Source organism: Abramis brama (assembly GCF_963993115.1).
Source record: "Abramis brama genome assembly, chromosome: 8".
Taxonomy (NCBI): Eukaryota; Metazoa; Chordata; class Actinopteri; order Cypriniformes; family Leuciscidae; genus Abramis; species Abramis brama.
Window position 1 is genome coordinate 34,488,255 of NC_139970.1, and position 12,647 is coordinate 34,500,901.

Consider the following 12,647-nt stretch of genomic DNA (forward strand, 5'->3'; position numbering starts at 1 on the left):
CTACTTGCAGCATGAAGGAGTCTCAAGGAGGTACAGAAAGAGCTCAGTGTGTGGGTGGGACCCAATCAGGGTACCTTAGGCTCCCCCATTGTGCCGACATAGTAACGGCAAAATCATCAGATGTTCTTGATCCCATGAGACAGCTGGTCCCCCATGAGGCGGAAGCAGTGGGATCCTGCTGCCTCATGCATCTGTTTAGATCTTGGGAAAGAGCAGCCGCAACACAGGGCGCACAGACACCATGGACTGATCTTGTCAAAAACACTTTCTCAGGATAGACAAGTTTGGCATCTTGGGGAAAATAAGCCTAATGCTTTGATGATGGTGGTAGTTATATAAACATGGCATGCTTTTCATTTATCAGTCGTGTCTATGCACTGCACCCTGGGTTGATTCATAATGCAGTAGTTGAAAATAATGATAAAAAAAAGAATGTCACCATAGACCCAGGTAAATCAAATCGCTGGAGTTCAAAGTGAGAAGATGTACTACAAGTCAAAAGTTTGGTTTTAGATTTTAAGAACTGAAATGTAGATATGAGAATTAAGGAAAGAGTTTTCCTTAACTATCTGGTCCAAAGGGAGATATAGACATATAGTTGCTGTCAGGCAGAAACTTTGTGTGTCCAAGGCCACTACTTCTCAGGAAATTTGAAAAACACTTCTTCTTTTTTTTTTAATAATTAAATACTGTATTGGCTAAGTGGATATTGTGGCTTTATAAGGCACACTTGCATGTGTCAATATCAATGGGTAAGTTACTCAAAAAAAGTAATCCACTACAAATTACTAATTACTGCATGTAAAAAGTAATCAGATTACTAATTACTTTACTTTCAAGTTACTTGAAAACCTATTAAACCTACAAGAATACACTACAAAGTGAAACTCAGTTCTTTCCGTAATTTAATATTGACTGAAAAATATTACAGAAATATGAAAACAGCAACTTGACTTAAAGATCCAATGCATTTCTAGAACTTAACATTCTTAACATAAACTTGCCTAACAATGAAAACTGTAGTCTTTTTAAATGTGTCTACAGTATATCTTATCTACAACATTCCTTGCTGTGTGTAACATGCACTGTATGTGTGTGCTAGCTTGTACTAACTGTGTTTGTGTGCATTAAAGACAGGAAAAAAATACTTTAAATTGATAACACTTGAAAACAGTATTTATAAAAGAAATAAAAAACATTGCATATTGCAAATGTCTTTCGGTCCTGCAAGGGTACAGACCTGTCCGTCACGGGTATCATCGTAAGCAAGTCTCTAAATGACTGCGATTCCACAGTTGACAAGGGCAGCATTTCCTCCACCACATACGCTGCTACAGCTCTCTTCACCTGTCCAGAAGTTACCTTCTCTACCGATCTTGAACAAAAATCCAATATAGCTTGTTTAGATGAGGTTGCACCGCTCTCGTCTCGGGCGTGGGTAATGTTATCCTCGACTTATCCTTGGCGACGAGTTTTGTAGTAGAATGCACTCTGTTCAACAAATTGCTGGTCAAGTTAATAGCGGTAGAAAGTTCTTTAGAAATTGCTCACAGTTTGCATTTAACAGTTATATTTTTGTTTTTACCATCAAAGAACTCAAAATAATGTTTATATTTTCACTTGAAGAAACAACCACCACACTTGTCTCCATCCATTTTAGCAGCACAAGTTCTCCGGTAATTCATTAAAGCGCATGCTCAATAACTGACGCAGCCGCCCCAAAACGTGATTAGAAATGCATTTTAATTTATTTACTTTAATATTTTTTACTTTGTAACGAGTTATACCCAACTCTGGTCATTATATTATTATTATTATTATTATTATTATTATTATTAATAATATAATTTTACCAAAATCAAGCTCAAATGGAGTTACAAGGTTTTTGACCAGCGAATGTCAGACGTGTTTTTGATCATCATTAGAACAGCTGCAACTGAGGCAGTTGCATTACGTTTTCATCAATTTACAGGTTACAATGTTTATTGTAGCTATGTGGGTGCTCAGTTTCTTCTGCCATTTGGCCAAAATCTCAAAGATGAAGTGCTACACACAGGCTTTTGAAGACAGTATTGGCTATGACTCCACGGCAAAAGCTAGACTAAGATACTCTTCTCTGCTCCTCAATGACATCCACAATGCGAGCAGCACTTCATTCAGGATTGAGGCGGGGTAGAGTTATGAGGTTTGACCGACAGTTTGAGGATCCAATGGATTTAGGAGGTTTAGTTTAAATCTTTTTAATGCTGTTCATAGGTTAAATTTTGCGAAACCCACAGACAGGCGTGAAGGGTCACCAATAGTAATGATTTATAAATTTAAAAAAAAGAAATAAAAAAAAAGACGAAACACGGATTTCTGTCAAGACCACTATCGTCAAATACGATTGACAATTAGCATACAGTTTGGATTGGCGGTATGGTTCTGTTCTGGGCAAGAACTCCCTGCACATCCATGCAGAGCAGCAATAACCACCCTTAGGGGAAACAGAACAGAACCAATGAACTAGAAAGGTTGTGCACTTTACATAATATATTTATATTTAGTTTACTTATAATAATTGTGTTTGTTGACTTGAAATGTTTTTTTCTATTAAGGTCCACGTAATTATGTCTCAACTTAACAGTACAAAATCCTAATGCGTTGTCTAAACACAAACCATTTATGTTAAGTAAATAATTCTTACATCCAGATGGTGGCAGTATAGTGCGACGCCAACTGCCATTTTGCCCTAACTTAATTTGATTGTGTTCAATCTGCTTATATATGAAAAATGTAAGTTTATTTAATCCGTTTGTGTTGTCGTTACTTGAATGATTTGTGTTGCATCAACTGAAACTTGGCAGTGCTTGTTAGTTCCCAGCATGCTTTGCATATGTTTGAATTAAGAGAGAATAAATGTTAAAATTAAGTGTTATTTTATGTTTTTTGAGAAAATGAGAAAAGGGGAAGACTTGATAGTGTGTAATTGTGTTTAATGTTCAATTACATTGGAATTATTAGATCCATTTAAATTACAGTGGGTTACCATTGTGGAGAAGAGTGGAGCATTTTGTTTGGCTGTGGACTGATTCAGATACTTTCAAATGCTTTGGTTAAAGGAACATGTAAATCTTACCATTTAAGATGCTAATATGTGTTACTGCTGGCTGATAGCTATCTATAGTCTGTCAATTTAATTATGTGTCACTTAAATGAATGGAATATTAAATAAGTTGGATTCACAGATTTTGTTAGTACATATAACTTAACTGACTTTAGTTAGTTAAACTCAAATGTCTCTTGTTGAGCAAAAATGATTGATAATAGTTGGCTTGAGTCAAAAATATTATTTATCCCTAAAACAACCACATTAAGTTAGATAAACTTAATTATTTGTTTTCAACTTTCATAATTAAATTAAGTGGAACCTGTTGACAAGAAAAAATCAATTAAAGTCAAGGTTTCATTTTTTTGAGTGTGTATTGCAGATAACATTTATTCAAGATTTGTAAGTACAACATAATTCGAGAATTTATTGTGATTCAAGGGGAATCAGAATGCCAAATCCTGACTGGACGAGAGGAGGAGCTGGGGATGGAGGAGGGTAATTACAGTAGCTCCTGAGAAATGCGATAGCTGCTGATAATACTGAAGGAGCTTATATGTATACAGTGATAGGTGTCATATTCCTATAGGTAGACGTGTATCAGCTAAGAGTCAGCTGATGAGAGCTTGACTAACGTGACCTGCCAGAACTGATGCTACGCTTAATATATATAATATAAAAAATGTATTTTAAAGAATTTCAAATGCATGCATACATTTTACAAAACTAAAAGTATTTCAAAATCAAATAAGAAACAAACTCTAGTCAAGCGTGTCCAATTTTTGACTGATAGTGTATGCTATACCGGGACATGGCAAATTTCCTTTATTCATAGCTTCACGGAAATGAGGACAGCAGGTGCATACCCATGGGTCAGTGCAGTGAATAACTCAAAGGGTAAGAATCAGCTCTTTGCACCCCATCCCAGCTTGGGTAAAGTTGAAAAGGCTCGTCTGATCTGTTGCTCTCTTCTGCCAACGGCAGCATGTTTGGCACCAAGACGTACATTTCTGAGATGATCTGGCTTTCTGTCAGCCCCATTACACTCCTGGCAGAGAGATGCAGGATAGCTCTAATGGTGTGGGGGGAAGGACAAAAGTACAGCAAGCAGAATGAAAAGATGAAGAATGTGTGAATGTGATGGGAATGAATGAATGAGACATCAGTGTGCTCAGTCACAATGGCTTATTCTAAGAATAAAATGAAAGCGTATAATAGAATCTCTAGCTGCAAGATATGATATATAGGTGCTGACACCCTAACAAAAATGTTCATGGTCGCTGGATGGTAACCAAAGCATCTGCCAAAAATACTAGTGACTTTTTCATTGGTTATCCGTAAGTTTGAATTTTGTCCTTGTTTGTATTTAAATGAGCTTTTGTAGACTTGTAATTTTTAGCCCTGATGAAGGCCTGTGCGCCGAAATGCATTGGCAAAATAAAGAGCAATATCTTTTCAGCTCCATTTATCTGACTGTTTCGATCTCTCCATTTCTCAAGAGTTGCTGGTATTGTCCCCAAAATACTAATTACAGCAGCTTTTGTTATTAAATTCAAATTAGAGCAAATTTCTATAAAAGATCTAAATATGTAGTAGCTTCTTTAATTTGCCCATAAGATAATAATACAAATAAAATAAATAAATTAAATTAATACACAAATTATATCTCTTTAATATCTCAATTCCTTCTAGCAAGATAGCAATGATATTAAAGGAAGAGCAAATGAAGACTTTTGCTTAAGACTCAATGTTGAAAAAAGTTGTCCTCAATATTTTTGTAAAAACTGGTACATTTTTTCAGGATTCTTATACTTAAAAAAACAGTATTTAGTTGAAATAAAAAAATAAAAAATTGTAACAATGTCTTTACTGTCACTTTTATTAATTTAATTGCTGAATAAAAGTATTCATTTCTTAAAAATAAAATAAAATAAAAAAACCTTACTGACCCCAAGCTTTTGAATGGCAGCATAAAATAAAAAGTTTCTCATCACTGCTATCAAGACCAAGAACTCAAATAAGTCTCAATATCTATGAAAGTGTGACCTTAGTCATTTTATTTGATTTTTCATTTCATGGATTAACTTTAGTAACACTGACTCTATAATTACGGTGTTTTGTGAATTGGTTTCAATTCAGAAATCTATGCCTTGTGTTGTCAGGTTAATTCTGTCACCAGCTGATTTCTTTCATTTATGGAATTTCCTTTAACTTCACTCTGGTATGCAGTGTCTCATTCCTAAACCTCTTGCATGTGCCCATTTTAATATTCTCCCCCTGTGTGCTGTTTAGGCAAAGACACTCTCAAAAGCTGGCAAGGTGCTGCTCATCGATTTGGATTCTGCCTCCACTTGTGATGCTCCAGTTACTCGAAATGAAGAAATATCTGCCTTGTTTATTCACAGTTTGGGATCACCCAGGAGAGATACACAGGCGAAGGTGAGATGGAGGAAAATTAAATTGCACCTAATCCTCTCCACTGGGACAGCGGAGAAAACTGCTACAAATTTAACGCCATTGAAACAAAACACTAGACGCAGACATGGGAATATGTGAATGGAGTGACTTATTTAGTCCCTGTTTGTGCAAACAGATGTGCATTTGGGTATTTAAAGTGAGAGAGAATGAAACTGACTGATACTCACATTTTATTTTCAACCACAAGCTGCTTCATGCATGAAACATCAGTGGTCTTCAAGTGAGAGCATTCAATAAATGTGTGGTGCATCTCCCAGACACGGCAGAGAGATTACTGGAGGAATAAAAGAGATATATGCAACCACAGGAACAGGTGGGAAAGCCACCACAGTCTCATTTCATTGCTTGTTTTAGACCTTTTTGGGGTTTTAGCACCAAGCCAGAGTAAACTCTTGGTCCATTCGCCCCTTGCTCTCTGTGCCAGACAATGGCACTTTCTTTGAAGTTTGTCCAGGCGGTTTTGGGAGCTGACCCATTCATTTCAGAATCAATAACCATAAGCCAGCACTCTCTAACACCCAAAGGCTTGATAGCCCTAGCCAAAAAGTTACAAAGGCCACATCAAGCAGGACTCATGATCTAGTAGAAGAGAGTGAGCATTATTAAACACTGTAGGTCTGTATCTTACCTGTATTAGTGAAATGTTGCTTAGATTTAGTCTGAAGAGGTAGTTTCTGCAGACAAAATGAAAGAGAGATTGCAAAAGGTTAGTTTGATATAATCGATCCACTGGAAAGATTCAATGACACATCTTATTCAATGAAAATATGGTGAGAGAAATTAAAAATCATTTATATATATTTTTTTCTTGTTGAATAAAATAACTTTCATTACTATTTCTATTACCAGCATAACAATTTGAAACACAAATGATAATGTGTAGTTAAAATTATTCAAGCAAAATAAAATGTTTAAAAAAAAAGTATATATTTATATATTTACACATATATTACACAGATATTGGTTGTTTGCTAGTACTTATAAAGGCACAAGAAAATAGTTAGTTAATAACTACCCAATTCCTACCCAATTCCTAAACTTATCAACTACATTACAAACTATTAATAAGCAGTAATTAGGAATTTATGGAAGCAAAAGTTGTAGTTTATAATAGATATTTTAGAGTGAGAACTGTAACCTAATCTAAAGTGTGACCTAAGTTTTTACCTCGCTCCCACTATAAGTTCATTCCTGGTGAGGTCAAGGGTCAGTTGGGAGTAGTCCCTTACACCAGGATGGGAAAAAGTGGAGATCAAAGGACTTAGAGCTGAAAGACAAAAGAAAATCCAGGTATATTAGTGATACAATAAGAAATTCCCCTCAAAAATTTCATAAAGTTATAAATTAATTCATAAATTCCCCTCCCTCAGAACTCATGGTTTAGCATAAAAGATGGATTAAGCTAAATGAGTTACGCAATGGAGGTCACTAATCCGGGAAAATGCATGTAGTTTCTTCCCATGAGTTCCCAAGAACATGTGAGGAGGACCAGAGAGCTCTGCTCAAATCTAGCTGGGCCTCTTCAAGGATACTGATCCTAATTCAAAATGACACTTAGTCAAATCTCTGCTTACCCAATAAATCTCCGAACATAAAAGCGCTGTTTGATACAAAGTTTCAGAAAATCAAAACAATTTGCCCTGGCAGACACTTACAGCACAGTCTGGGTCTATTGAAGTGGAATTACATGAGACAGAAAGAGCATTATGTAAATATAAAAACCACTTGATCTATTGTTAACCTTAATGTGGCTTAGTAAATGGGATTTCACTGTAAAGGAACCAAAAGATTTGTTATCCTTTCATACAGAATAGGATTTCTCAGCAGTATTCTGGATATGACAAGCCCAGCTAAAATACAGAAATCCTTCCCTAATATTACATAATTTCGTTTTCAAATGTTGTTTGTACTCTGAGGGTTAATATTGCATTGTAGGCTCAAGTATCACTTCACTCAGAACTGATAAAAGCACAACTCTTACCATTCATGACCAATTAGTCTACAAAAATAACTCAAAATCCAATGTACTTCACAAGATTAAACTTCCGGAAGAAAACAACAATACACATTTAATATGTGGGAATGCATAAAGTAAACAAAAAAAAGTAAATCGTTAATTGTATATGTTAATGGTATGTGTGTGAATTATATAAAATTTGAAACTAAATTCGACTAAAAAAACGCTGTTTTTCACCAGCGTGTTTTTGCAGCTTTCTCACACTATTGGTCAGTGCAGCGGTGAAACTGGTTTCCATTAACAAGACATCCATAAATACCACTTCACACAGTCCGAATCTATCACAGGGGATGGAGTCATCCAGATGCTGGGGTCATTCAAAACAATCAGTGATTCACATGGGAACATGAATCACATGAATGCAAGAGTGTGTTTGCATAGAATTTACAGGAAAAGATGGAAGATCTTCTGCTATGCCACTAAATTAATATATTAACAAACTGAATGACTGGGACCATTATGGCTATGTTATTCAGGAATTATTTATGGAAAAATAATGACGGCAACAAACGCTGTACTATAAATACTATAAATCTGTACTATAGGCCTACCCCATCCACAAGCATCCATCTCACCCGTGTTAAAATGTTGTTATGAACTTTGATCACTCTAATAGAACGTGTTCAGAGAGAATCATATAACATTTTATTGGATATCATTCATCAAGAACAGTTACAGCAGTCTTACAGACAGTGATTAATGACTGAGAGGATCAAGACAGGGTCTATTTTATATTTATATATAACTGTAGAACAAGCTTGAAGCTTATGGAGTTTATCGATCCGTTACTGTAGGTCAGGAGTGAGACAGCTCACAGTCTATAATATAATACAGGGGTTTCCAACCTTTTATGTCAGCAAACCACTGACCCAAGTTATTTACTTGAAGGTTAGGGCTTTTTTACACCATAAGAATTTATATAATGTTAAGCTTTCAAAAAATAATTTGAATGGATGCAAGTTCATTTGTAGGTTGTTTCATTTATGAAAGGTGAAAAAAAAAAACATTATGCATAAAGAAAATAGTACTCATTTTGGCTATGTTCACAGTGTACATTTTTGGGATTGGCAACCGCATTTACTAACAGGTGTGAGTCTCGAAATGTCCCGTTCACACAGCAACTTACAGTAGCGTCTCGAATACTGTCTGTATGAACGGGAGTCAAGCTCATATTCTCTTACCATTAACCATAGCGACAGTGACCAAAGTAATATCAAAGATGTCAACGTCCATAAAACTGAAAAGTCTTATGACTTAAAGGGATAGTTCACCCAAAAATGAAAATTCTGTCATTAATTACTCACCCTCATGTCGTTCCAACCCCGTAAGACTTTCGTTGATCTTCGGAACGCAAGTGAAGATCTTTTTGATTAAATCTGAGATCTTTCTGTCCCTCCACTGACAGCTAAGTTACGCAACTACCACTTTGACGCTTCAAAAAGTTCATAAAGAGATCTTAAAACTAATTCATATGAATTGAGCGGTTTAGTCCCAATTTTTCTGATGAGACGATCAGAGACCCGATCGCTTTATATGATGAACAGATTTAATTTAGGCTTTTATTCACATATAAACATTGATCAGCGGAAAAAAACCTTTTGTTAACCACAACTGATATGTGAAAAAAAGCCTAAAATCAATCTGTTCATATAAAGCGATCGGGTCTCTTCAGAAAATTTGGAATAAACCGCTCAATTTATATGGCGCAACCAGCTAACCTTCGTCAATGAGCTTTATAAGAAAAAACGAACTAGTTGACCAGCATTTTCTGCCAGTCAGACCAGCAACAAACCAGAAAAAAAACAGAAAAGACTTGCAAGGACCGCCATGAATATCTATTCCAGTCTTAGTCAGGTCCTGCGGGGCATAAAATGAGTGTGAATGCTTCATAAACAAAGCATAAAACAGGTGCACTGCAAACCGCATAGATTGTGCAGGTTGAGGGATTGTCATGATAACCTCGGAGTCACCTGAGTTAGTCCAAACCACACCAGAGTTAAACGTCAGGTGCAGCATGAGAAAGCTGATCTTTGCAAAAGCAAACAAACAGACTCAGCTGTTCAGCTGTATGTCCTCCAGGGCTCAAATACTTTATCCACAAAATCATCATAACATAAACAGCTCTAACTCCCATTCTTAGTGATTTTTTAAGATAATAAACAAAATGTGTGTCCACCACCACATTGAGGTTATCTGAATGTTTGTTTTTATTTTGCTTACAGAAGTTGTGATCGTAAAGTGCCCTTTCTAATGGACTTCTAAGCCTCGGCGAGTTTTATATAAACGGTGTTTTTACATGCACGGATAGCTTCGACACATCATCAAGTCTGCCTGGCGTCCAGCAATCCATATGCAATAAAAAGGGATAAATATGAGGGCCGGGCCAGAAAAGGGTTGATGGACGATTATAGCATTTTCCTCACCAAACACGCAGTGAAAGAGATTAATGCGTTAGCCAGCAAATCCGAGGGACAAGAACAGGTTCAACAGTCTGCATCCAAGACGCTCATGAGGACATAAATCATAATCATTATGGTTTTTTGTTCTCAGAGATTTACAACTGACTGGTTCTTAATGCTCCACGCAGAGAGGAAGACAGAGGTGGTGATTTTGGCCGCGCTGCTGCAGGTATTGATTGCAAGACTGCTGTTGTTATGCTACAAATCACACAAATGCTAGCTAATTACAGGCCCAGATGGAAACTGCAGACTTGTTTCTCATAGACTAGTTTACTTGTTTCTGGGGTGCCCCCCATTTTATTATGTAAAAAATTACATTATTTAATGTAAAATGTAAATTTCAGAGTTCACATGCACAATCGTACACCAATTATGCTTAACAATCTGACAACGTGTATGGTCATGGAAACACATTGAACAGTTTCTGAACTTCATCTGAAAACAACACAACGGAATGATTGTATCATGTAAAATCTACATGAATTTTTTTGCCTATTTCTCCAAATTTGCTCTGAGAAAATACTAGAATGCCACTCAAGAAGTTTATATGCCATTAAACATGGGAAAACCCTGATCATTTCAAATCTCATGTAAACATGGTTTTCTTTGACAATCAGGTTTTTAGAATAAGCGTACTTGGATAGTTATGATAAACATACACAATGTACGACATTCAAAACAGAACAACGAATATTCGCTATGATCGTCACAAACACAACTATATATACATATAAACAATTACTAAAGAAATTAAAAAGAAAAAAGCTGACTTTATGATGGCATAATGTTAAAAAATGCTGCAAACGTTAACATTTTTACAAATAGCCTATTCTAAATGCACTTTTCCCCCTCTAAGTAAAAATTTTAGTTCAGTAATCAGAAGTGACATGCATCTATGCACAAACAAATGTAGATGATTAAAATATTCAAACAAGGATCACAAAACTACAACACTATGCAAATGAAAAGCCATTAATGCTAATCCACAAACAGCAAGATCATGGGTTTTTAACATTGCCCTATTATGTTTCTTTTGAATCATGAGGTAAAAAAATACTATTTTCCATCTATGTTTGCTGAGTTCATTGCTTTAAGCTAAATACTAAATACAAAAACAATGGAACTATAATATCCAAAATGTGGTTAGGGAGTAGATTTGGGAATATTGTATGCAGTGTGAGGCAAAAAAAAAAAGTATTATCAATGAGGAACACTTTCCAAAAGAAACATGTAATCAAATACCCTAAGAGAACCAGTCCTCTCTCGAATCAATATGAGAAAGTGAATATGGATCAGCATGACTGCTGTAGGCACAACTCTTCTGTAAAGGAGATGGGTTCACAAAGCACAACATGTAAGCACTAGTCTGTCCCGTGAGAGAGACAGTCATCTAGTCCATACTTTGCATCTCTTCGCTCAAAAGACTGGCCCATCTCTCATCTGAGCTCAGAGAATCTTATCAGAAGATGCAGGCTGGAGCTTATCTGAGCACAGTCCGAATTTGCTTTGGTTTTGTGTTTTGTCTTCCCTGCGCCTGCCGTGTGATTTTCCTGCCGTTGCATCCCCTGTTGTCACTGCATGAGCGGAGAGAGCCACAGGAATCTAAATCCTCTTACGCAGACTGCACTCCGATTATAAAAATAGGAAGACAATGAGGGCCCCAAGAAATGCCACGGCACAACAAGAGAGGACAGATGGGGGTAAGGGCACTCTGAGGAGGAGGCCGTAAATCGAGGGCCGGTTCAACTCAGGCAAACATCTGAAAGAGCACCTTTCACAAAGCCAATGAGAGAAACCTGGGCTGGCAATTTCAAATGGCCATTGAAGCGTAACACGTCAACATATACAAAGGATAGGAAAGGGCGAGTAGATAAGGGCTAATGCTATCAGTTCAAACCACTAACCAAGTTACATTTCATTTACAGTTAGCAAACGTAAACCTTGCGCTCCAACTGAACCCCAAGGTTAGGCTCACTTGTGAACACCGACAACACCCTGTACTTTCTGTGTCCATTGTAACAGTGGGCCCAACAACATGACAGAACAAAGTTCAGGCATCAGTGCCTCTGAAATCAAGGACCTATTAGGTGGAGGGAGGCAGCAGTAAGGGCCAGAACAACATTGTTAATAAGTAAGTTAAAGAACAACATTGTTTTTTTTCTTCTCAAGGTCCCCTTAAATGGGGCAGGCGGTTAAACAACAGCACTATTACCCATTAGAGATTGTTTTCTACAGACGAGACGAACAATCTCAAGACAATTACAATGGCTGGGTGAGTGGAAGGTAGACAATGGCTCTGTGGCACCACTTCTCTCGGGACAGATTACTGTAATTCCAGCCTAACAGGTTGGGACTTTGCATTATGTTCTTGGTATTGGATAAGCAAGGACACACCATACCCAACATTAGCTCTTAAATCGTGCTGTTGTCAATGTCTACATGGCCAATAAATGACCAAGATCCAAATCTGGTAACTATAGATGTTGGTTTTATACAACAATAGGCTGAATTCAGAAAGAGAGCATGGTTTTGTGTTCAAAAATACAAGATGCAGGGCTGTGAATTGAAAAAAAAAAACAAGGTTTAACCTTTTTAACCTAGAGTG

The 12,647-nt window shown here is 36.6% G+C and overlaps 1 protein-coding gene across 6 annotated transcripts in view; it reads right to left on the bottom strand.

Moving 5' to 3' along the window:
• sema5ba (sema domain, seven thrombospondin repeats (type 1 and type 1-like), transmembrane domain (TM) and short cytoplasmic domain, (semaphorin) 5Ba) overlaps nucleotides 1-12,647 on the bottom strand; it is a 147,002-nt gene that overhangs the window by 64,636 nt on the left and 69,719 nt on the right. For 5 of the 6 annotated variants that reach the window (XR_014607568.1, XM_084123154.1, XM_084123155.1 and 2 more), the window contains exons 4-5: nucleotides 6,734-6,833; nucleotides 6,195-6,240 (exon numbers count right to left, since the gene is read on the bottom strand). Coding sequence is in view for 4 of the 6 variants with exons in the window: in XM_084123154.1 (XP_083979280.1) it covers nucleotides 6,195-6,240; nucleotides 6,734-6,833 (146 nt within the window). In the remaining 2 variants the exon portion in view is untranslated. Of the gene's footprint in view, nucleotides 1-5,733; nucleotides 5,841-6,194; nucleotides 6,241-6,733; nucleotides 6,834-12,647 lie in introns of those variants that run through there. The other variant, XM_084123156.1, reaches the window with a different exon arrangement.